The 27,042-nt window shown below is 35.3% G+C and overlaps 3 protein-coding genes across 7 annotated transcripts; 1 reads left to right on the forward strand and 2 right to left on the reverse strand.

Moving 5' to 3' along the window:
- Window positions 1-4: 4 nt before the first annotated feature.
- Window positions 5-5,560, reverse strand: LOC123693870 (zinc finger protein 2-like). Its single transcript, XM_045639130.1, has 13 exons — window positions 5,168-5,560; window positions 4,882-5,045; window positions 4,523-4,644; window positions 4,305-4,377; window positions 4,205-4,230; window positions 3,980-4,074; window positions 3,707-3,890; window positions 2,836-3,004; window positions 2,301-2,468; window positions 1,765-1,895; window positions 1,370-1,490; window positions 969-1,096; window positions 5-715 (listed from the first exon to the last, which is right to left on the reverse strand). Exons 1-13 carry the CDS (start codon window positions 5,477-5,479, stop codon window positions 168-170), a joined length of 2,241 nt encoding a protein of 746 aa, XP_045495086.1. The 5' UTR covers window positions 5,480-5,560; the 3' UTR covers window positions 5-167.
- Window positions 5,561-6,537: 977 nt separating this feature from the next.
- On the forward strand, window positions 6,538-8,037 carry LOC123693890 (mitochondrial basic amino acids transporter-like). Its single transcript, XM_045639156.1, has 3 exons — window positions 6,538-6,701; window positions 6,926-7,002; window positions 7,095-8,037. Exons 2-3 carry the CDS (start codon window positions 6,969-6,971, stop codon window positions 7,934-7,936), a joined length of 876 nt encoding a protein of 291 aa, XP_045495112.1. The 5' UTR covers window positions 6,538-6,701; window positions 6,926-6,968; the 3' UTR covers window positions 7,937-8,037.
- Window positions 8,038-8,129: 92 nt separating this feature from the next.
- On the reverse strand, window positions 8,130-26,626 carry LOC123693873 (kelch-like protein 10). Of its 5 annotated transcripts, none has more exons than XM_045639133.1 (13): window positions 26,385-26,626; window positions 25,588-25,754; window positions 24,373-24,624; window positions 22,869-23,133; window positions 22,508-22,672; window positions 22,033-22,119; window positions 21,293-21,439; window positions 12,583-12,775; window positions 12,058-12,203; window positions 10,869-11,086; window positions 10,374-10,554; window positions 9,326-9,486; window positions 8,130-8,420 (listed from the first exon to the last, which is right to left on the reverse strand). In XM_045639133.1, exons 1-12 carry the CDS (start codon window positions 26,406-26,408, stop codon window positions 9,343-9,345), a joined length of 1,989 nt encoding a protein of 662 aa, XP_045495089.1. In that variant the 5' UTR covers window positions 26,409-26,626; the 3' UTR covers window positions 8,130-8,420; window positions 9,326-9,342. The 5 variants fall into 5 exon arrangements, with proteins under 5 accessions (XP_045495089.1, XP_045495088.1, XP_045495091.1 ...); XM_045639132.1 differs by having other exon boundaries at window positions 25,588-25,757; XM_045639135.1 differs by lacking the exon at window positions 25,588-25,754.
- Window positions 26,627-27,042: the final 416 nt, after the last annotated feature.

Consider the following 27,042-nt stretch of genomic DNA (forward strand, 5'->3'; position numbering starts at 1 on the left):
TTACTTAGTCATTATTTGTTATTACTATATTTAAATTCAAAATTAATAATCAAATAAATCAACATTCTATTGCTTATAACATTTTTCGTACAACAATTCGCAATATAAATACGACAGACAAAATAAACGTTCACTCATGAACTTTCAATATTCTAGAAGTTAGTAAACTAAAAATTAGTAATATTGTTAGATATTTTACTAATCGTAACTTTGTCACCTGTAGTGTGAATTTGTACTAAATTTTGGTCTAATCTATACAGCTTAACTGTTGTTCCTTCCAATATATCTGAAGTAGTTAATGCTCCTTCATTAACTGTAACTATATTCATGCTATTTATATCTTCATTGGTGTAACCATTATCAGTGCTGAGTACTTCACTGCTTTCATACCTTATATTATTCTGTCCATCATCAATAACTAATAATTCTGTTTTCACATTGCTATCATCCTCTAAAATTAGTTCTCCAGAAACTTCTATAGGCCCGTCTCCTGCCATTTCTAGCGTTAGGTCATTTTTATCATTTTCCTTAACATTTTCTTTGGTAACGACTAGTTTGTCCGTCACAATGACTGGTACTTTGTGAACATAGAGTACATTCTCGTTTTTAGTTATGTGTTTACTTTTTTCCCTCTCATGCCTTTTCATGTGTTTTAATAGGCACGATTCTTTTGTATATTGCGCAGAACAGAGAGAGCATTTGAACGGCCTTTCACCTACAAAAAAATATTTAGAATGATAAAAAAGTTTTTAACATTTATTAATGCACTACTTATTCAAAAAGATTTCGAATATTTACCTACATGTGAACACAAAGATCAATAAATATTAAAAAAAATAATTTTTTTTTTATAAAAAGGCAAATAGAAAGGTTAATAATTATACAGACATTCCATACATTAATTTTAAAAGATAAAATGTATTGTGATGTTATTCAAGATAATGTCTAACAAAATCCAAAACATCTACCCGTGTGCGTGCGCGCATGTTGCCTGAGCCGCGACGCAGTCACGAACGACTTTTTGCAGGCGCAGCACTCATGCAACTTCTCCCCCGTGTGGCGACGCATGTGATTCGTTAGGCTTGTACGCGCGAACCTACAAATTGCAGGTTAGGTTATATTTTATATTTGTGTAAACTGTTGAGGCTAGGGAGTTTAAAATGGTATTGCAAATAAATTTATATGGCTAAAAATGTGATTATCGAAAAAAAAAGTATTTAAATTGAAAAGAGGAAAGATTGACTTAAGAACTATGCAATCTTTTTCCTCTTTATTGTTTTAACAATAGTTAATTTTAACACTTTTAAGTAAATCCCAAAAAAAACACAATTTCTTTTATTAATCTTTATTAGATTACGCTAGATTATACCTCTTCCCACAAACGGGGCATTCGCGCGGTTTCTCCCCGGTGTGCGTGTGCATGTGGTTACTGAGCGACGAGCTTGACTTGAACATGCGCCCGCATGTCTCACACGAATATGGCTTTTCACCTGCACATATAAAATAAAACATAATTGTTACTCCTTTCATTGAAGGATAAACATATTTTTTGTTAATAGATACAAAAAAAAATCAACTATGTTTTCTATAAAAATAATCGAATAGTGTCAGAACCTCTTATAATCAATTGTATACTTACAACTTGATTTCTATATTTAACAAACATAGACACTAAAATTACAACGGATCTTGTTAGAAAAAATCTTATAATTTTTATATAGAATCTATAAAATTACGAAGTTTCATAAAAGTTGAAATTATTACCGGTATGCGTGCGCATATGCAGCGTCAGATTGCTATTCTGTATGAACATCTTCCCGCATATAGAGCACACGTACGGCTTCTCGCCCGTGTGCGTGCGGTGGTGTGTGTTGCGGGTCGACTCGTGACGGAAACTGGGAAGGGAGTGAATAGTGTATAGTCGGCTTTATAACGCGTGTGTATGTAGGTTATAAGGGGGGTTGAATTACGAATACGTCGATATTTTCGGAAAAGCGTAAATATACGCTAAGAAGACGTTAATATTTTCTGCTCATAATTCACAAACAGCATAGACTAATATACAATACATTTCAATGTTTTATAATAAAACTGGAATACTTGTTTATTAAAAATTAAAAAAGAATAATTTCGATCTAAAATACTGATCTCGCTAGGAAGCTAAATATAATATTACACTGAAAACCTATCGCCACATAAACTGTATAGACAAAATGAAAATTAAGTTATATTTAAGAACGTGTAAAATAGTCGTGTGTTTATCTAATTTTATTAAGATCTATTCTTCATAATATACATACCGTTTATCACAATAGCTACACGCATATGGCTTAAGGTCGGAATGCACGAGGCGGTGCGACGCCAGCAGTCGGCGAGATGGAAAGGCCTTGCCGCACGTGTCGCACTCGCATGGCCGCACGCCAGAGTGGGACAGCATGTGTACTTGGAGCTGGCTCTTGTGCACGTACCTTTATGAGAAACTTATGGAAATACAGTAAAAATAAAAAATAAACATAATTTTAATAAATTACAATTTAACATCTATAAATAAAGAATAAAATATAAATTAAAATGCTTATTATATAAATTAATATTATAAGGCAGGTCAGTAACAAAGCTTTTGTCACAGCCTACAGTCGCATCACTTTTTTAATTTACTTTTATGTGTATTGATGCACACATACCCCTATTACATATTGCATATAAATCTTGGTGCACACACTTCTTATTGCAGAGCGCGCGCTGGTGCTGTCTCCTCATTGCGAACATGGCGCATACTGTTTGCAGCGACGAATACCCCTGAATTACATGTCCTATAAAGCTGCGTTCACACACCTCTTATCACACAGCGCGCACTTGTGTGGTCGGTCGCGGCGCTCGCCAGTGTGCACACGCGTATGTCGCCGCAACGCACACAGCTCCACGAACTGCTTGTCGCAGCGGTCACACGTGTAGCGCTTGCACTCGAAGTGACGGCGAATGTGCCGGCGGAGACGAGTACGGTCTGGTGTGAATATTTTATCTTTAGACGTTAACTAATAATTTTAGTAAGTAAATTTTAAATAATGTTTTTTTTCAATGCAAAAATTATGTATGAATAAGTCAAGTCTTCTATACCAAACTTGTATAGTCTGGTATAGAAGTGAACAAAAAAAACATAACCATGTAATAATTCGATTTGATTGGAAACAGTAAGGGCGGCCGTACACGGACCGCTTCAAGCAGTTGAGACCGACCGCTTGAAGACGCGACCGCGCGGTGAACTATAGGCATTCATTCACCGCCGTACACGTGACGGCTGGAGCCGTCGCGACCGCTTCAAGCCGTCAACAGCATGATGAAATTTCATCGTGCCGTTGACGGCTCGCGAGCGGTCGTGAGGCATACACTGACTGCTCGAGCCGTTGACTGCGCTAGAGCCGTCGACGGCTCCCTCCCCCCTGAAAATCAATGACTTGACTAGTCAAAAAAATCAACCGCTCGAGCGGTTGGTAGCGACGGCTCGAGCGGTCAACAACCGACGGCTCGAGCAGTTGAAGCCGACCGCTCGAGCCGTCCGTGTACGTCGCTCAGCCGTTAACTGCTCGAGCTGCCCGTGTACGGCCGCTCTAAAAATATAAAAAAGCAAGAAATGAATTATTTAAGAATTGATGTTTCTTGACCCAATAATTTATTAAACAATTTTGCATGTTGGATTAGAAAGTACCTTCGAATTCCTTCAAACATTTATTACAAGTCCACTTGTTTCCCTTAGTATGCAATGCTGAATGAACATTCAAATCATGTTCAGATCCAAATGTTTCTTTACATTTTCCACAACTAACTGAATTGTCACTTTTTGTTTTATGACATTTGATATGAGCCTTCAAGGTTTTCTCTTTCAGAAAGTTCTAGAATAAAAAAATATTTTCAAAAGTACTATTACTTGTTTCTATTGTTCTTAAAACATTTAAAAGCAAAAATGAATGGTGAAAATTACCTTTTGACATATAACACAATTGTAATAGGTTTTGGATTGCTTTTTACCTTCCAATTGTTCCTTGTCTTGTCTTACATTTTCCTCCCAATTAGGATCTGAAAAATAATTAACATTTCTGTTACCTTCTCCAATAAACTAATTTTCATAGATTTTAAGTTTAATTCATGTCCTTTAATTATAATTCCAAAAACAGTTCTTCAAAGACAAATAATAACCATAACACACCTTCCAGTTTTATTTCAATTTGGATGCTGAAACATAAAGAAACAATATTTATAATTTTTCTAGGGCAAGTAATTCCATTTATTTTATTTGAGTAACTTACTTCTTTGCATCAAAATTATCTTTTTCATAACTAGTTGTATCGAAGTAATCACTGTCTAAGTATTCCACATGTTCTGCAAAAAGACTTGTATTGTCAATTGATGTTTAAGTACAGTAATACCCCAACTTACGCTGACCCAACTAACGAAATAGAGACTTATGAATTGTCAAAGGAATTTAACCTACTAATAACAAATTTTGAACGTTTATAAATTGTACCTTCACTATCATCAAGTTCTTCTTTACATTCTGTCTGACTGAGAGAAACATTGCTCAGACAATCTATTTGTGGTAATTGTACTTCTTCAGTCTGTGTTTCTTTCTCTATGTTCTTGGTAACTCTGTAATTAACCTTTTACCTTAAGTATTTATTTTTCCTAATAATCATGTTGGATCATATTTTATGAGAAATAAAAAGTAGTAGAATTTAAGGTTCAGTATTCCAGGATTTTAGTCAAACCAGAAATTTGCATTAATAAAGTTTGAGTCGTGAAGAATATGGCTAACTATTTACCTTAATAATCTACGACAATAATATAGAATTATATTCTTTAAGATAGGAAATTTATTACACTCACCTAGATTTATTATTTATACTTTTTAATTCTTTCTTTACTAGTTGAAGTGGTTCTTGAAGTATAAAAAATGATTTTTCACACTTAATTTTGAATTGATAACAATATACGACATCGTTGCGACATGTTTCACATATTTTAAAGGTAACCTTTTCATTGGGCAATACCTAAAACAAAAATAGTGTATACTTACTTATTACTTATACATAGACTAGGATAATTACTAGGTACTTTCTTATTGTAGACTTATAAGTTAATTTATTTTAATAGATATTTCTTGAATACTTACTTCGAGCGATGTTATATACGAAAACATATTGGCTAGTGTTCGATCATCACTTTCTAGAGAAATAAATTCATTACTATAACAGAAGCATATGTGGCAGACCTTCGTTATATCACTAATTGAATTAAACGGTTCTTCTGTTACATTGATTTCTGGTTGCTTTTTAGAGCTCTTGGAATTTTTACGTTTTGAGAGTTCTAGGGTGGGTTCCCGTTTCATTTCAACAATCGTTGTAAAAGGTATTTCACTTTCAAAATCAAGCCTGTTCATTTTTTCACTACTAACAGCTATATCATGGTCATTTTCAAGATTCATACTTAATTTAGACAAATTGAATTAAATCTGATCAAATATTTATTTACATTTATTTTACTTTGTTACCTAGTTACAACTATTGACAGGTACCTAATTTTTTTTTGCAATGACAGCGACAGGAGTTGCTACGGGGTTGCTAGTTGCTAATAATGAGTAACTTTTTATCGTAGGGTTTTACCACAGGTTTTACCCGTTTCACCCTTAGATTACTTAATGATGATATAATAATATAATATAATATATTTATATAAGTATAATAGTTTTTTCTACTTCTAACATTTCGTAGCTGATAGAATTGTATTGGTATTGACACAAACCTTTGAATACAAAACTAGCTTACCGCCCGAGGCTTCGCCCGCTTTATCTAAAACCGAATAAATTATATACTAAAACCTTCCTCTTGAATCACTCTATCTATTACAAAAAACCGCATCGAAATCCGTTGCGTAGTTTTAAAGATTTAAGCATACAAAGGGACATAGGGACAGAGAAAGCGACTTTGTATTATATGTATTATGTACTATGTAGTGATGATGCATAAGAATTACTGCCTTGAATTTGATATTTTTGGTTCTATGGCATTCTAATACGTTATAAATATGCATTCCTCCTCCCGAGGAAAGGTTTCATAGTCATGCCAATTTTAAAATATAATATAATTTATATTAATTAGATGATAATCCTGTCTCTTCCCCTTTTTGTTAATGTATGGTCTCAATGAAAATATATTGGCATAGAATATTCAATTTGGTTGAAATTATCATAAATCTAAAACTGACTCCAGCCAGATCAGAAAGACAAAAAAATAGTAATTTCGTAGCAAATATCATATTAAAACAACCAATAAACGGTGAACATCATTCTTGTTACAGATTATTTATACAGGTATGATTGTGGGCTTGGCCGAATGATTAAAAAAATAAGAAAATCATACATCAGCTGTAATAAAGTTTCGAAATGTATTGTTTAGAGTCCGAGGTATTATTATCTTATATGCCCCTTCAGATAACAGTGACCTGAAGTGATAATGAGTGGAAAGGTCCGGAGGAGACGCATGGCCGGTGACCGGTGGTGGCGCATTCGTGGTGAATCTTCTGTACGCAGTACACCGTCCACTTATTCACCACCAGGACGCTGTTCCCACCAATATGTTCATTGGAGTGACCTCCGGTGGAGGCAACGTCAATTCGCATTACGACTACTTGATTTGAACTGCAGTTTGGTGAGTATTTTTATTCAGATTCCTTCAAATGCTATCCAGATAAAAATCAGAAAAGAGCTCTTTGTCCAGTTAATTTGCAAAACTAGGTATGTATCTGTACATGCAGAAGTGTTCAAAATATTAAAAAATAATATATTGTTCTTTTTCTTGCCCTAACGATAGGTATTTGTCTTTATTAACTTTCTATAACTTCTTATTAATCATTTCTTTTTTTTTCATTTCAGTTATCGCTAGAGTATAATTACTGTTATTTTTTTATATCAAAGTATGGCTCTTGATTTTTTAGCAGGATGTATAGGAGGTGAGTTATTGAACAAACATCTTACTTTTAATAGATCTACTTTCGCATTTAACAAGTTAGAATTGTTATTAAAATGATTATTTAATTTGTAGGTTGTGCTGGAATTGTAGTTGGACATCCGTTGGACACTTTAAAAGTCCATATACAAGCAGGAAGGGGTAGTGCATTGGAATGCACTAGAGCATTGTTAAAAGGGGGTTCACTTTCTACTGCGTATCGAGGAGTTGGCGCACCATTGGGAGGAATTGCAGCGATTAACGCTGTCGTGTTTGGTACATATGGAAATACAATTAGAGCTTTACCAAGCTCAGAATCGTTAATAGCACATGGAATCGCTGGAAGCGTCTCTGGATTACTTCAGAGCCTTATATGCGCGCCAATAGAGTTGATAAAAACGAGACAGCAGCTAGCGAGACCTGGCGAGCTTATGCCGACAGGAGCTTGGTCAGGAGCGCGACATATATTGAAAACTGGAGGATGCAGAGCATTGTTTAGAGGCTTGGGTATAACAGTACTGCGTGATAGCCCAGCGTTTACGATCTATTTTGTTTCGTATGAAGCAATGACGCGTGGAAATCAATCTGTGATGAGAGTATTTATGGCTGGAGGGTTGGCTGGGGCATTATCATGGATAGTATCTTATCCTGTCGATGTAATTAAATCAAGATTACAAGGGGATGCAATCCAAAAATACACTGGAGCGTGGGATTGTTTCAGGCAGTCCATTCGCACGGATGGTTGGCGTTGTATGAGTCGAGGATTAGGTCCAGTTTTGATTCGTGCATTTATAAGTAACGGGGCTTGTTTTACAGCTGTGGCTTGGACTGAGAGAATTTGGCAGCAATTAATGCATACACAAAGGAGTCCTCTAGAAAAAACGAATGGCCTGAGCGACGTAAAAGACGCTCCTGACTATATCAGTTATGATACTTGAAGATTAGTTTGAATTTGGACGGCTTCATAAAATACAAAGTTTAATTGTGATCTTCCGTACAAATGACGGAGACAAATTTGCAATATATATTTTGAAGAACTTTTTAGCGTTTTATTCCTGAATTAAAAATGTACATTTTTTCTTAATATCTTATTAGTAGATTCAAAAAAAGGACATATTGTAATAAAACTACTTTTCAACTTTGTTGCATATAATATTACAATCTTCCTATAAATTTGATACAATATTCAAAAACTATTCCCAAAATACAGGTAGGTATGATTCACATTATGAAATTAAATCAATCACATTAAAAATATGGCAAAATTACTAAAATAATTGTAAATATTTTATAAATAAAGAACGGGTACGAAACAATTTTTATATAAAGTTTTTCCTACGAGATTGTTTTAGTATATCAATAGATATTCCTTATTATTGACTAGACGTTTCTTTCTTGATGATTGCACCTTTATGAGATTACCTGAAAAAATAGACATGCACTTTATAGCATTATTGCGTGAAAGAAAAGCTGCGTGAATAATTTCTTATTTATTTATCATTTCTTTTAATTTATTCGTTTGTCTTTATCAGCTCAACAGGGAATAGAAGCTATAAACGAATTCTATATTTCATATATATCTAGTTAGATAAAAAGTAAATTGGATACAATAACCTATTTAAATTTTTAGCCAAAGTTTGTTTAATGTTTTGATCCCACGCATGACGCATAATATGTGGGCTAATAGTTCTTATTTATAGTATTTACTTACATTCGCAAGTAGATAGATAGTCTTTTCGATAATAATAACTTTATAGTCCGACCTTCAATAACGATGCTCTACATGACAATATTATTACTAAGATAGTTATAAACAAGCTTTGTTCCAGTTACCACTAGTAAAGAGCGGTAGCAGAATTAGACTTTCTTAGATTAGAAGGCTCGCACTTTTTATTATCGTGCAATAGCCGTCAACAAAATCAAGCCCCAATTTGCCTTTTAAGTTTTTTTTCACGACAAGTATCTACGTAATAGATGTATAGACTGAAAAGTGCAATGCATCAATGGGTAGGTCAGTAACAATCACATTTAAAATATAAGGTGAAATATTTTTACGGTTTGCCTTCCTACTTAGTCGCTTGCCGATACGCCCAGTTGAACAAGGAAAAAATTTATTGTGTGTAGTAGGTATTGTGATATTCTGAAAGAATTTTTAAAATCGACTGAGTTTTTCAGATAAATCAATTTATGTTTTTCAAATGTCCACAATTACATTACATCCAACAACTTGACGAGTTGTCCTATCTGTAGTCATTCAATAAACGCGCTTATAGTCACTCAATCAAACAGGCAACATTCAACCAGAGGACTGCGCAATATTCACTAACCTATTGCAAGTTAGTGTTCACAATAAGTTCCTGTCTTGCTCCATGGGTTGCGGCTGTAGGGGATGCGGGGGTGGCGGCGGCGGGGGCGGGGGCACGTCGTTCTGGTTCTCCATCAGACCGAGCTGTTCCAGCATGTCGTCGTTGTCTTCCATGAGGTGGACCTGTGTTATATTACATAATAAACATATAACATACCATACAACTTACCTACTTAATTTATTTCCATTTGTACTTGTATCGTCAAAATGTGATGTGTCTTTAAGTCATGGCTACTATTTTCCTTGTTTATGATTAGCTTATGTTACCTAGGTGAAATGTTTATATATATAAGTTACTATTTTGTTATGTACTTACATAATTTTGTTATGATTAAGTACGATTTTTTAAATTGTTTGTTTTGCTCTTTTGAGTATTTAGGTTTTTACAATAGGTACCACAAAAGTAAGATTCAATCAACCGTATAAGTTTATTGAAAAATAACATTTAATTAATTAAACCATTTAAACGATACAATATTTTCCATAATATGTCAAAGCAGGCCACTTCATTAAAATCACATTAAAATACTTAGGTCGATTTTATTGTTCTTATAATATGTCGACCTCTCGCAACGAATAGTCATTAATTATTTCTTTGTTTTATAAACAAAACGGCGATAATGAACAAAATGTGTACCTACGAAGAAATAAATATGAATACCGACACTCAAACTATTAATTAATTTAATTCGCAATTACTAACCAATAACCGATCGCAAAAGTGCGATGTTCTTTGCAGGAAGGAAATTCAAATTGGTCATGGGAATGTAGAGTTTCAGCAACACTGCGAAGTTGTTTAAAATGAAGTACGTGCTTATTTTTTCGCACAACATACACAAATATAATATTATGAATCGATCGCAGGAAAACTGTAGGTACCATCACATCAAAAGCTCTCTTTCTCTTCTCACTGCTAGACAAGAATCATTGTTCATAGTTGAACGTGAATGTTCTGCCAAATCCTTTAACTATAAGTCTATCTTAACATCAAGCATATTAGGCATTCTTACATCTGGCAGGGCTGTACGATGTTGCGGATGCCTAGCCGTCTCGGAAAGCAGTATCTTCTGCCGCTTCTCTTCCATCAAGCGCTCGCGGTGCTTGTGTATGTAGTCGTACACATTCGGCAGCCCCATGATCACGCACGCTGACAGCGCTGAACGGTAGATGTTCATGTCTGTTGCTTCGTACCTAAAGGACAAAGCGTTGGATATGGTGGGCAGTGTACATTAATAGGTGTTTGAATGATCAAGAATGAGTTAAACACAAGAATCATTTCTCTTAAGAAAATAGGTTACTGAAAAGGATATTTTAAAAAGAGACTGATTAGAGAGAAGAAGAGGAATATTGGGATAATAGGAAATTATATTACATTCTGCCACGCGTTCATAAAAAAATAGAAACTTTCGTTTCTATTCTTACTTCACTTTGAAGCAATATTTTTTTATTCACGTTGTTTACATTCTGATATGTACCTATACAGTAATTTATTGAGAAACACTAACCATTCATTTGTCTTCTCGTCGTAACATTCAACGTGGTATATAGTAGTGACGCCGTTGAATCCACCAATCGCGAATATCATGTCATCAATGACCTCTATTGCAAAATTGCTTCTAGGGTTGTACATATCTGGTACCGGTGACCACGCATTGGTGGCCGGGTCGTAGACCTCGCCGCTGCACATGCGCGATATACCATTGAAACCCCCGATTACGTAAATCTGCAATAAATAGTTGTATTACTTGTAGTAAAGAGCAATTAGATGATTAGAAGATTAGGCAATCAATTGCATAAAATGCCATATTTATGCAAAAAGTCTGATAGTGGTAAACACAAGAAATCTCACACTAATAAAAATGTATAAGTATATTTGTTTTCAAACTCAAAGGAGATACGTAGGTATTTAATCCTGCAGTGAAATGGAATAAGATGATGGTGATTATGCTAATCTTGAAATCTTCACATTGCAGAAATATTTAGCACATGGTAACGTTTGTAACCATAGCAACTGCACATCTTTAAAATAACCAGCAACAGGGAAGTAATTAATTATATTCTCTATAAACACCTAAGTATCTGCAGTTAGGCACGCAATTAATCAATTAAAGTTATCTTAATTTGCTCTGATAAACTTCATATATTTTATTGCAGAGGATTCTCGAAGAAGATAGAAAATAGGTTTGAATTTCTCGAAACTAGAATGTAAAGCTGAAAATAGATTGAATTGGGTGATTTTTGGGAGAGATTCAATACTAAGTTATTGAGAAAAATTGTTTCACGATCATAATTAATAACGGACCATTGATATTTTTGACTATTGTGAAACATAGAAAATTTTACGCAAATGACACAATCAAAAAGCTATTTACTTTCGGCTATATATCTCTAGTTTCTATGTTCTACGAGAAAAATATATTTTTGTAGAGTACCTAAGTATACTACTACGAATAATGAACACAATAAAATTTAATATGTTATGACTATCATATCTAAGAGTCAATCAATAATAAATAATATTGTGATCTACTTACTGACTGACCTATCATGGCATGAGCAATTACGTTGCCAACAACTTATTTTCTATGATACAACTATACTAATTTCACGTTCAACGAAATTTTGCTAACAGTACAATTAATATATAATCTACATTTACTAATTAGTATACTACAAAGAAACAGTACCTACTACCTTATTATGGTAGGCGATACAAGAAACACCGGAACGCCGAGAGCGCATCGGCGCGAGGTTGGTCCACTGGTTGGTGTCGGGGTCGTATACTTCTACACTGTTCATGCATTCTTGACCGTTGAAACCACCCGTTATGTAGATTTTATCTACGTGTAAATTTGTTTGAGATAGTGCATGACAAGTTAAATCATACGCATAACGCAGTGTCTATATTGGTAGCACGTAGAGCTGTTTTTAGCTTTTTTGTAAAAAAAACTCTATCCACTTATCTCCAAAAAAGTTGCTCCAATTAACTATATACAAGTTGGAAAATGTAGTTTATTATTATGCTCTTAAGTTGAAGCGAAAAAGTTGAAATCAATCATGTAACATTAGTTAACACTATCAAAATTTCAAACTGTTTGGGGAAGCAACGGCGATTCAGTTTCAAATTGAGGTAAAGAAAATTCCAACATTAGAAAACTACTCAAAACCTGAGCATCTGATCCATCTATAGACAAGAATATTCTAGTTTTAATAACTAACTATCTAAAGCCGCAGCGCTCGCGTCCGACCGCTGCGCGTTCATGGGCGCCACCAACGACCACTGGTTTGTCCTGTGGTTGAACCTCTCCGCCGTGTTCTGTCTGTGGTGGCCGTCGTAGCCGCCCATGGCATATATCGTCTCGCCAATCACAGCTACGGACACGTAGCAGCGGCGTGCGTTCATTGGCGCGACCTATGAGGAATCAGTGAATCACGATCAATTCCAAAGTGAATTCTTGTTCTCTATGAGCGAGTAGTGTTATAATATTATCTGTGCTATGAGTATATGAGTCGTTCTTGTCTAAAATTATTTGAGATGCCTATCGTTAACCATATTTTAGGCTGTGCATCAGTATTTTTTTTTGTATGATACTTCTAGTCTGGGCTAAGGTCTATTAAATCTTTTTTATACCTATACCTATCTTAAAAAAATATTTGAGTATATGTGTACTTAATTGTGTAAGAATAATGGTAACTTGTAAGTAGGTATTTCAGATATATCAATATCTAATAGAAGTAATTTTAAGATGCAGCAATATATCCAAAAGTCAATAAACCGACAGCTTCGCAGTTAGATAATTGTATATTTTTCGCATATTATGAAATTCAAGATAACAGACAGTGTTTTAAAACACGAATAAGTATCAGTTAATTTAAATTTTTAATTGACCCATACATGCGCTAGAGCGCTGTATTATCAATCTTTGGCGCGTGACTAAAATTAAAAACAATTTCAATAGTTACTTTACTCATACTATATTATTATGTGTAGGTATCTACTGAGAGTTGGTTCCATCTTCTTGAATATTGATTGTTTTTAACACCTGTAAGTTGGAAAGTTTGTATACGACTCGTTTAGAATCGATTTTAAACCACTTTGTAAACTTAGCAAGATTTGGTGACATGTTTGTAACTTAAGTTTTTATATTTTTTAGCAAATAACAGCTAACTACTTGTTACAAATTTTAAAATCATACATAGTACATTTCCATAGACAAGGTTTTCCGTTATTTATAATCTACCGCCTGACAACTTAACCTCCCCTCCAGGCGGTTAGTTGTCAGTTGATTGCTCACATTTTTTGAAGAGACGATCAGCTAGCACTTGATCTTGAACAGCCGACCAGTGCGGTCAACAAGTGCCTTGCCGTGCCTCGTGCTTGCTTTAAGGTTATTTAAATCAATTATTTAAGATTGCGAATATTATAGTGAATAGCGAATGTAACAAGGAATAAAATATCAATTGTGACGAAGGCGTTTTTTTTCCACAACCCAACAGCTTCAGAAGCGGGATAACGATAACAAGGTAATGTGACATTTTTCTTTTTATATTTTTTTTTTACCACCGTTTTTATTAACATATAGTTTACATGGATCATAATTATTATAAAGGATATTTTTTTTTTCTCTTTATGTATTTTAAACTATGCTTGTTAATTTAATAAAAGGCTTGTTATCGTCCATTTGCCCACAAATGTGTGAATAATTAATAATCCTTGTACGTGTATCGAACGTTGATTGTTAGCATTTGGCCGGGTTCACACACCCTGATAATGTTAACAAACGACGCTTTAAGTGATCTACGATCCAGATCGAATCTGGCCAGGGCACTCCCTGGTGAGACGACTGTGATTTTAGATTATTTAATCGAATAATTTACAACATTACAAGTAAGTACGTTAATTGTTAATGCGTGGTCAGGGTACTCCCTGATAGTGTTAGCAAGACACTAGTTGAATAGTTTAGGATCTTGACAATATTTGGCCAGGGCTACTCCCTGGTAATAAGGTTGAGTGACTAAACTATCATAAAAAAAAGAGAACTTGTGATACCTACGTTTATGATATTGTATTGAACATTATATATGTGAGTTGTTAACACGTGGTCAGGGCACTCCCTGATAGTGCTAGCAATACACAGAATTGAATAGTTTGGAATCTTGACAATATTTGACCAGGGCTACACTCTGGTAATAAGGTTGAGTGACTAAACTATAAAAAAAAAACACACATATATATATATATATTTATATTATATACACGTATTTTTTTTCTTTCTTAATGATCAAGCGTAAGATATCTAGTTGGATAGTTTAGAGGTACAGCACTATTTGGCCAGGGCACTCCCGGGTAGTAGGGCTGTAACACTAGACTAGTCTAATACGGATTTTGCTATCAGTATGCCAGGGTACTCTCTGGTACTGTTCGTGAACTCCCTGATGTTTTTATGATTTGCATTTTACATTAAAACATAAAAGCTAACTCATTAATAATAAATGAACCTGATTCGGATTAATTTTTTTTTTGTCAGATTGGTGATGGGCCGTGATTGGTCAAGGACTCCTTCGCGCAGCCGAGACGGCAGTCGTGAGGGCAGTGAACAGCGAAGCCGGCGTAGTAGAGAGCGCCGCAGTGAAAAGCGCTCAGACCGCCGCAGTCGGCGCCCAAGCCCGAACCGAAGTGACAGTCACCGGAGCCGCCCTAACACTGAGCACCACCAAAAGAGCCCCGGTGAGCGACGTTCTAGGCGTAGTATTGAACGTCGCAGCCAACGATCTGGTGAACATCGAAGTCGTAGCCGCAGTCGGCTACGAAATCGCCATGATAGCAGAATTATGAATATTGATCGGGACCGTAGAAGTAGGAAACGTAGTAAAGACTGCTCTATTACAAGACCCCAAAAAGGTGATAAAAGCGATGTAACTAGTACTTTAATAGATTCGTTTGTTGATGCAATTAAATCGATGAAATATAGTTCTAGTGATAAATTTTCGTCAATTCACAATGTAATACCTGATTTTGACCCAATGGCAAAAGAACAGACTATTAATGCGTGGTTATCGAAGGTTGAGGAATGTAAATTAATTTACGAATGGTCAGAAAAACAAGTCGTGCATTACGCTCTGCCTAAACTCTCGGGAATAGCTAAAACGTGGTACCAAAGTCTCCCCACATTGCTGTATTCTTGGGAGGAATGGAAAATTAAATTAATTGAAACTTTTCCATCTACCCAGAATTATGGTGAATTGTTAACTGAAATGTTGAATAAAAAACTACGATTTAGTGAATCACCAGAATTATATTATTACACTAAAATTAACTTACTAAACCGTTGCAACATATATGGCAAAAATGCAGTTGATTGTCTAATTTATGGAATTGAAGATAGGGGTATTAGACTAGGAGCTCAAGCGGCACAATTCTCTGAACCTGAACAGTTACTCAAATTTTTTAAAACTGTTAAACCAGGCGTTTCTAGGGATACCGAAAGATCAATTCGAGATAGAGATAAACGGCCGGTACCAAATAATTCAAATAGGGTCTTGAATAAGCCGAATAGATCCGAACCGGGTCGGATAACTTGTTTCAATTGTAACGAAGTAGGTCACCCTAGCTATAAATGCAATAAACCGTTATTAAAGTGTAGTCGTTGTAATTTATTAGGTCATTTGTCTAATGCGTGTTCTAAAATGGAACCTGCTCAAAAGCTAGATAAGGAAAAAACCGTGCTAAAAATCTCTAGTCAACAATCGGCGAGTATTTATACTTTTCCTATACGTATTAACGGTGTAAATGTCCAATGTCATTTAGATTTAGGAAGCGAATGTACACTAATTCGGTTGACGGATGCTCTAAATCTAGGGTTCGTTTGGACCACAAATGATTTACCTTTACTAAAAGGCCTAGGCAATATACCGTACCAGCCTATCGGTAGGTCGTTAGTTAATATTGAGGTACAAGGAGTTACTGAAAGAGATATAGAAATATTAGTTATTAGTGATAATCTTATTAACTATCCAGTGCTTCTAGGGCATTCATTTTCAGAACGGCCGGGTATTAAAATCACTAAAACCGCAGATAAGTTGGAGATTTGTAAGACCCAAAACGCTAAACTACACTTGTTGTGTAGGGAGCAAACTTATATTAACCCTGAAGCAATACAAACTGTCGCAGTATTAGCAAAACCTGAACTTTCTTGTACTGTATATGTTCGAGGTGGTATGCGGGGACAAAATGGTTCTGAATTTTATTTGTTTCCGGGAGAATATGAATTAAAAGATGGATTAGGCTGTCTTCTTATCTTAAATACTAGAACTAAGGGTTTAATTCTAGAACGTGAACAGTTGCTGATACGCAGTATGGTAATGAGTAATGATTGTAAATATGTAAATAACGTTAATTTCACTGACAGAAATGATATATCTGAGCCTGTTATAGGTGATAATCTTAGCGAATTAGAAAAACAAATGGTGAAGGACTTGCTAGCAAGATATAGCAGCTGTTTTTCTTCCTGTCTTAAGGATCTCGGATTTACAACTGTATTAGAAATGGATATACAATTAAAGAATGAAGAACCGGTAGTTTACAGGCCTTATAGACTCTCGTATGCAGAAAGAGAAGATGTCAGGCGCATGGTAGCAGAAATGTTAGATTGTGGTATAGTTAAGGAGTCTTCATCACCTTACGCGAGCCCCATTGTATTGGTGAGAAAGAAAAGTGGTGAGAGGCGATTGTGCGTTGACTACAGAGCCTTAAACAGCAGGACTAAGCGAGACCATTATCCTCTCCCTAGGGTAGAAGACCTTCTTGATCAATTAGCGGGCCATAAGATGTTCATATCGCTGGACTTGGCTTCAGGGTACTATCAGATTCCCATCTCGGAGAAGTCTCAAGAGAAGACCGCGTTTGTCACGCCAGATGGACAATATGAATACACCAGAATGCCATTTGGCTTAGCAAACGCGCCTTCGGTTTTCCAAAGAGCCATGCATAAGATTCTTAATAAGGCACGTTTAAATTATGTAATTGTGTATATGGATGACGTTTTGATACCCGCGCGTTGCTTTGATGAAGCGCTGCAAAGACTAGAAGAAGTTTTGAATTTATTAAAAGAAGGAGGCTTAACACTGAAAATGCAAAAATGTAAATTTATGTTTGATAAATTAGACTTTTTAGGGTTTGAAATAAGTGGTAATGGTATCCAACCAGGCTCTGCAAAAACTGGAGCAGTCTCAAAATTTCCTACTCCCTTAAATCAGCATGACGTTAGACGATTTTTAGGACTTGCCAGCTTCTTTAGAAGATTTGTCAAGGATTTTGCTCTGATAGTAAAACCATTGACGGGTCTTCTAAAGAAAAATGCGCCTTGGAAATGGGGCGTAGAAGAAGCAACTGCATTTACAGAGATTAAAAAACGATTGACCAGCAGACCAATTCTCGCACTATACGACAAAAATTTAGAAACTCAGTTACACACGGATGCGTGTAGATTCGGCATCGCGGGTATTCTTCTTCAGAAAGACGAGAAAGGTTTATGGAGAGTTGTAGCATACTATAGTCGTCAAACCACGGTAGAAGAGCAGAAACTTCACTCGTTTGAGTTAGAAACTTTAGCTGTGATAGCATCATTAAACAAGTTTAGGATCTACTTGTTAGGTCTTCGGTTTAAAATACTTACAGATTGTAACTCATTACGCACCACACTTACAAAACGAGATGTGATCCCGAAAATTGCAAGATGGTGGGTGCAGTTACAAGAATATGACTGTGAAATTGAGTATCGACCAGGAGATAAGATGTCACATGTGGATGCCCTGAGTCGAGCTCCATCAGACTCAAAAGTAGACGATTTGCACGTTATTGATATACTTAGTGTTACTGCTGAAGATTGGATTACTACTGTTCAATCTTCAGATGACGATATAAGGCGTATTAAAGAAATATTAAGTGATCCAGAATCCCCCAACATAGTAAGTATATTTCAAAATTACAAATTAAAAAATGGACGTGTATACAGGGTCATAGCTGATGATAATATCAAATGGGTAGTGCCTAGAGGCGCACGCTGGCAAATTGTTAAAGCCAATCACGATGACGTAGGCCATTTTGGGTTAGAAAAGACTTTAGATCGTATTCGGGCATTATATTGGTTTCCTAAAATGAGAACCTTTGTCACCAAATATGTTTCAGCGTGTTTAGAATGTGCTCACCATAAGATGCCAGGTGGTGCTCGACAAGGTCACCTACATTCCATAGAAAAAGTAGAAATCCCCTTTCATACGGTCCACGTGGACCATGTTGGGCCTTTCATTAAGAGCAAGAAGGGGAACTCTTATATCTTAGTAATCATCGATGCCTTTACTAAATTTGTTTCTTTGACAGCCGTCAAAAGTACCAAAACGTCGGAAACTATAAAAGTAATAAAAAAAAATCTTATTGGGTATTTTGGTACTCCAACACGCCTCATCTCTGATAGAGGTAGCTGTTTTACCAGCAAGAAGTTTAAGAAATTTATACAGGCCTTAGGCATAAAGCATGTTATGAATGCAGTAGCCACGCCGCGAGCAAATGGTCAAGTAGAAAGGTCAAACCGAACTATATTGGCATCTTTGGGAACCATGAACCATGGCAAAGATCCTAGAACATGGGATGATAATCTATCGGATATACAGTTAGGCATTAATACGACAATACACGACGTCACAAAAAAAACTCCTAGTGAATTATTATTTGGGCGTAGGGTTACAAATCCTTCGCAAGGTATATTAAGTGAAGTAATTTCGGATGTAGGACATGGAATAGTAGACGGTAACATTGACGATATTAGATTAGATGCACGCTGCCTGATGCAACAGCAAGCGAAGATCAGTGAAGAACGGTATAATAGAAAAAGAAAAGCGGCAAAAGTATATAAAGTAGGTGATCTAGTGCGAATTTTGAGAGCAGTTGCATCTGGTAGCGGGCAGTCTAAAAAGTTGGAACCCAAGCTACAGGGACCGTACCGCGTAATTAAAGTTTTACCAAGCGACCGTTATGTGGTAGAGGATACCCCTTTATCTCGAAAAGGAAGGCGGTACGAAGCTGTTGTGGCAGCCGACAAAATGCACCCTTGGTTAAATTTTAAATCGATGTCGGATAGCGATAATGACGGTGATGATAGTTGTTCTGATGCCATTGAGAATCAAAATAATTAAATTTTATATGACATTAGGTAGTTTAAAGTTCTTTATGTATGTTGTAATACACATCCTTCTTTAAAATGACGAGTCAAGTCTACGTGTTTGGTATGAACGAAGAATGATCGACGTTTATAACAAACACATGGAATTTGAAATAGCCTGCATATTGTGGGCATGCCGGGCACAATATGCCGCCCAACGAGAACCAAAATGCAGTATATGTGCGAACAGTGAGTACCGAGTGTTTTTTTATGATTATTATGGGCATGCCGGGCACAATGATGTGCCGCCTAAAACTAATAGCTTACATACTGTGGGCATGCCGGGCATGATGTGCCGCCCAAAGAGTAACAATATGCAGTCTATGTACAAGCAGTGAGTACTGAGTGATTTTTATTACTGTTGAGGGCATGCTGGGTACAATGATGTGCCGCCCAAAAGAAAGCAACAATTAGTATTGTACATTGTTATTTTTGTAATCTAATTTAAATGTATGAGATAGTATTATTTAATTTAAATATGACATTATGATTGTATTGCAATACCTGCATAAGGTCACTAATATGAAAAAAAATGTATTGGTAAGCAATAAATTATTTGAATTTGAATTAGTCCTAATCAAACGGATAGAGAAGTGAGTTTTTGTTATACAAATTTTTGTAGCGATTGCCGAAGTTGTTCCAATAGTGATATAATATATATATATATTTTTTTAAATTTGTAAATCTTATCTGTAAAAGCTAATCATACCAATTCAAACTTCGGGAACTATTTGTAAATACATAATATTAATTATAAGGATTTGTTTCAATTTCATGTAAGCATGGTTATATTTTGTTTTCCATTTTCCATTTAACATTTTATTTTTGTTTAAATTAAATTCAAGCCAACGAAGGCACTCGTTGAAGATCGGATGGCCGAGCTGTTACAAATTTTAAAATCATACATAGTACATTTCCATAGACAAGGTTTTCCGTTATTTATAATCTACCGCCTGACAACTTAACCTCCCCTCCAGGCGGTTAGTTGTCAGTTGATTGCTCACATTTTTTGAAGAGACGATCAGCTAGCACTTGATCTTGAACAGCCGACCAGTGCGGTCAACAAGTGCCTTGCCGTGCCTCGTGCTTGCTTTAAGGTTATTTAAATCAATTATTTAAGATTGCGAATATTATAGTGAATAGCGAATGTAACAAGGAATAAAATATCAATTGTGACGAAGGCGTTTTTTTTCCACAACCCAACATACTAGGCACTATTTTAATAAAATTATTGATTATGGTGTATTGCAACGAAAACAAGGTCTTCTACATTATCTGACTTTTATACAAAGAGATGGATGTAGGTACCATCTTCATAATATCATATTGAAAAAGGTTTGTTAAGTCTGATATAATATTATAATAATATTGTCTATTATTTTATCAGAATTGGATAGGTATTTTTGCCATTTTTTTAAGTGTAATATTGGAATAATAATTATAAATACGTAACTTTATACTTATTGCGTATAATATATTCACAAAAATTTAGATTATTATAAACGTTATCACCGAAATAGAACAGAAAAAACATGTCCGGTCTAGTTATTTATCTTCTATCTTCTTTTCAGCAACTTAGATAACCCTACTTCTACCTTATCACGTTTTGGCTCAAACTATTTTATTCCTTTAGCTAAAAATCTCCTAAATATTTTTAATCAGAAAACTAGAATTATTATTCTTCTTATAATATTGTTTCAATATTTTCAAACCTCACGCCATGTCTTCGTGACGGCGTCGAAACATCGACAGGAGTTGAAGTAGTCCATGCCGTCAAAACCTCCGATAACATAAATGCAGTAGCCAAGAACAGCTGTGCCGTGGTATGCACGAGGACCTGCTGGGTCTACCTCTTCGACCTTTCAATGATAGAAAAACGTTTCTAGATAACGATCTATAGGCAATCTTAACTTACTTGCCATTTTTATCATATAAAAATGACGGTAAGTACCTACATGAAATGTAAATTGTACAAAATCAATTAATTTTTGTTATTTACTGTTAATAAAATAAGCCAGTTAATTACTTATTATCAATATTATAATAAATTAAATTGTGCGTAACTATAGCAATGATAATATATTATACTACACGTAGAGCGAGTATTTTTCACAAAGTTCTACGTTTACGAAGCATGCGAACTGTTGGTGATAGTCATGCTTTGTTGTGGTCTTCATAATATGTTGAACATTCATTGATAAATAATCACAACGTTACACTATGGTACGACAAAAGGCCCCACCCACATATGATAAACTAAATGTTATTTAAGAATTGAAATGATTACATTTACCTATCTATTTTTATTTTATTAGATACGAAGTCAATTTTTTTTGGTGGAGAAATATATTTAAAACTGAAGGAAGCTGAGGAACTGAAGGAATAGCAGTAAGGAAAAACGTAATAATATGTTGGGGTCAGATATTTTCAAATACAATAAATTAGAATAAACCTTAATCCAACGATCGGCTCGCGTGTCGTAAGTTTCAATAAAAGCTGTCGGTGAACCTCCGCTCCACCCGCCAATCGCAAATAGGACCTAGCGTATGTTATCAAGGATTAATTTTCACCTTATTATTTTCATAAACATAACACTATTCGATTTCAGTTTCTGTTTCATTTTAATTTGTTATCACGTTCCTATCATTTATCTTACCAATGATTTTGTTTAAACTCGTGTTTTCAAATACTTATAATCAATAATTTATGCGATTTTATTATGTTCAGATTAAATGTTATAACATATGGGTATCTATTTAACTTCTTATCCGTCGACATATATAAAATTCAAATCTTACAGCAGTTAGTTTGGAACATAATTTAACCACATCGTTTAATTCTCAACTGAGACTTCGTAACATTTGTTATAGTACAATGTTAACTAATAAACATAGCAAATCAACTGAAATAATTGTGGATAATTATACCTCATGTGGCACTCTAGGTCGTGCTATCTCTGGAGTGGCAACCTCCCCATCTCTCTGCGCAATCATTTCCAAATCATATAGAAATTTCAGGGTTTCGATGATGATAGGGCGCGAGTTTTCATTCCCCGTCACGTACGGATGATCCTTGACATTTTCCAGGAAGAACTACGTAAAATTTTGAATTAATTTTGTTGTTTATAACTTTATCTCGTAGATTCAATGGTGGAACACAAAGATGTCATAAACAGTTTTATAAAGTTTATGTGCGCATAGCTCTACATTTCTTTGTTTTCTTGTCGTGAAATAAACTGCCTAACATTTTTTTTAAATGAGTATTAATCTCACGTAAAAAGTCCCTTACTTGCGTATCCAGTAACCCAAGTCGAATACTGCCCATAAGTTTGACAGTGTTCTGCCAGCGCGCGTCCCGATCGTAATTGACCCAACGCAAAACCGATTCCCAGACTGCCTCTTCGCTTTTCACGTTCAATTCATCCTCAAGTATGATGCTGTTCAACTCATCGAGTGGCAGATGTAGAAACTCATCGCTTTGAGTGGCCACAGTGACAAAGTAACGCAGCAAATAGCGACGGGCGTCGGCTTCTAGCTTGTAGCAGAACACGCGTCTGAAATATCTTTTGTTTTGAATTAAGAGTGTTTTGAGACATTTTATTAATGGTACTGATGATTATTTTCATTCAATGCTAATATTATTAATGGCACACATGACTCACATTTCACATGAAAAAAATGTTTTTTATATCAGACTTCTAGCATTTTCCAGCGATGATTGAAAATATCGTATCCTTAACACGTTCACTGCGGCACAGAAATATCTGTACTTTCCATTACTGCGTTACGGGTCGTTTTAAACCTTGTCCTATACCAGAGATTGTGGCGGCACGAGGCATATTAAACCCCACCGCCCGTAGGAGACCAAAATCGTTTTTTTGGCGCCAAATAAGACAAAGTGTGCGGCTTTTGTCGTGATTATTATTAACAATGAGTTCCTTAACCTAAATCTACCGTCGCCCGTGGTTAGATTAGTTAGTTTAGATTCTAGGGGTAAAATAAAATGTGGGGTCTGATGTACCCCATACCGCACTGAACAATAGCAGTTTTTCATATAATTTAGTGATGGGAAAAGAAATATCGATTTTATTTAATTGCATTTATTTATCAAACTAATGGATGTTTTTCATTAAAACAGGCCAAACAATAATAGTTGATTCAATGAACAAACACACTAATAGTAATCATGATTATCAACCTATTTGAAGAAAGTTACTCAACATGTCACATTCACGATTCTATTAACGATATTTATTATAACGAGTAATTAGGATGTTTGAAAATTACCTGTATCCACATTCAAGTCCTTCTTTGTAAAAGCTTCAATAAGTTGTTCCATAAATAGTCTCGAATGCGTTACACAACACTAACCGCGTGAAGCTAGCTTAGGGTGCGGTACGAGGTGCGTGGTGGTACGAGGTGTTCGCAACCTCGTTCCGCACTGTGTTAGAATTTTTATTTGTTCAGTGCGGCACGAGGTCTAAGAAACCCGGTATTAAGGTCGGTATACCATTGAACTAGGAATGAATAGCACATCTCAGATATATAGATATCACTTTCCTACACTGAACCAGATGGAAGTTATGCCTCCCGCACGACAGAGAAGTTTAAGTTTTTTCCTACCGCTATAACGACGAGACACGGACAGGGTGTTTCAAGCCCTGTTTCGCAGCTAACGTGTTAAAATACCAACAAAGCTGCCTCAGACGACAACATCTAATCATATTGATAGCAAATTGAAAAACAACCCTAAAATTATACATCATAAGAGTGCAATTTCAATAATCCAGTACCTCGCAAACATCATGATACCAAGGCAGTTCTTAGGGTTCAGCGAGGTCCTCAGGTGATCACAGCACAATTGGAGTACTCCGAGAAAGGCCAGGTAGTCAGCGGTCATCAGCAGCTCGTGCACATTGGTGTCCGTGACATCGATGCGGCGAAGGTACGCGTACTCAATCAGCAATAGTAGTATTTCGGAACGTACACCGGATATCAGCACATCGCTTTGCTCACGGGAATGCAGCGTTGTTGTAAAGAGAGCCCTGGCGGAATTAACAAAAGCAAATTTTATAGAACTATGCTGTATGCAAATATCTTTGTAAAATTGCACTTACATGAAAACGATAATGCAACAGAATGTCTTAGTGAAGAACATTTCAATAATATCCAAATAAACATACGTAGAGCCGCTGAAGACAAAGCCTATCTACTAACAGCATTATTTTCATTAATGTTCTTTATTTACAAAAAATAGTCAAAGGGGATATAATATCATATTAATTATATTAATACAACAATGTTTAGGTATCTAATATGACATAAATATGTATTTTGAGTTATAATTTTTTTTTTGGGTATGAATCAAACTGTAATATGATATTGTTTAGCGTAAACAGATTAGGCATTGGTCAAAATTTATTACCTACGTCCTACGTAGTTGCAATTCAGAACTAGGTAATTTCAATAGTACTGATCTAAATATTGTATAATTCACTCATGTAAGGTTATCTGAACCGATTAAATGTTCATTCCATCGGCCTAAGTTTATTATAAACACATCGCAAAAACAAATATGCTATTATAAATTGTCTACTGCGCCTATATTTGCCCTCTAACATTAAATATTTTTTTCTTTAATATAACGTGATATCGTCAGATTTAATTATAGCATTGCCTATTTACTTTTCTTAAACATATTTTTTCGATAAATTTTCTTGAGGTCAAATGACAGAGGTTCAGAAAAAGTCAAACTTTCTTATCAAGATGTGTTGCAAAGAAATGTTCTGGACTTTAAGCCTAATAAAATTTGGTGTGATTTATGTTTGAGTTTGAGTTCTGGTTTGTTAATAACCCATGCTAGCTAACACTGTAATTCCCTCTCTCTAATCTCTTATATCAACAATAGTGACTAGACCCATCTTTTCTCGCTTAATTTTTTATAGAGGTATTTTAAATTTTAGAAACTTTTAAATAAATAAAGAATGGATAGGCAGGTATAAACTAACAAGAAGTAAGGGCTGCAGGCCGACAGTATGGCGCGATGGACGGGGAAGGCCGCGCCGTCGTCCGCTCGCACGATCGCGTCGCAAAGCAGCCGGCACTCGCGCAAACGGTGCAGCGCTTGCATCGCGGCCACGGACATGCATCGTCCAGTCTCGCGACCCGCTGTTTGCTGCTTTAGGATACGATTTTTTACAATTATGCTTTACATTGAAGATATGTATATTGTCACATACAATATACATATCTTCAATGTAATGCTTCAATGTATGGTGTGTGCAGGCACTTGCGCAAGCAGTGCCACAGACATGCATAGTCCAGTCTCGCAACCCGCTATTTGCTGCTTTAGCATACAATTATTACTATTATGCTTTGTACGGATATGTGTGTTATGTTTGTATATGGTGCTGGTGGTGAGATCCTATGGGCAATGCATTGAGTAGCTACGAACTCACGACCAGACACGATTACACGAGTATCGTCCAATAAGTCTTCTTTTGCAAAGCGTTAATAACATTTAAATTATAAATAATAATATACCATATACCCAATAGTACCATATTTTTGTAAAAATTTTTTATAGGTACAAATATGGTTTTTTCATCCATGATCTATTACGGCACAATCATACTTTATTTATAAATTCAAATATTAACTGTATCCTGTTTATTTTGTCCTATCATCTAAGAGTAGATAATTTAGACAAAAACAACACTCAGTATAAGTATCGCTAAATAACTTAGACACAACAAATTTCGTACAAACAACGTAGTGATATCAACATCATCCACAAACTACTTACAGTGTTATTCGGGTCGTTTTCCATTTTGCAAGGCTTTAGCGTATAGTCATCATTAAAAGTTGTCGCTCATTAAAAAAAAACTCAAAAAAGATATTGCACGCGTTTCGACACAATCGGGATTTAGCTTCGTAAATTTATAAAAAATACCGTGAAAAATTATCAAAAAATAGCAAAATCAAGTCATTTGATAAAACATTTTAGGTTAGCAAAAAAATGATATTTGAATGACAAACATGTCAAACCTTTTTCTTCCAGATGACATTACTGCATATCAATATTTTCATTTCAACGGATGCCTTGCTGAAATCAAAAACTTTTGTTGTGTTTTTTCCTGTCAAATTATCTATTCGGCATATAAACAATCAATCTATGGTTGATTAAAAAGTTTCCTTTTCAACTGATTAAATACAAAATGAAAAAATAAGATAAAACGATCAAGATTATCAAAACATTATTATAGAAATAAACATGGATGGCAACGCGGAAATCAATTTTTTTCTCAGGACACAACAATCATATTTTATTGCCTTTTATATTATGTGTTATTTCAAATATGAATTATTAGTAAATGGAAACGAAGAACTTCTTAAGGGGGTTTAAGTAAACTACGTTCCCGAAAGATAAATAAATAAATAAATAAATATTTCAGGACTATTTT

Source organism: Colias croceus, chromosome 8, assembly GCF_905220415.1.
Source record: "Colias croceus chromosome 8, ilColCroc2.1".
Lineage (NCBI taxonomy): Eukaryota > Metazoa > Arthropoda > Insecta > Lepidoptera > Pieridae > Colias > Colias croceus.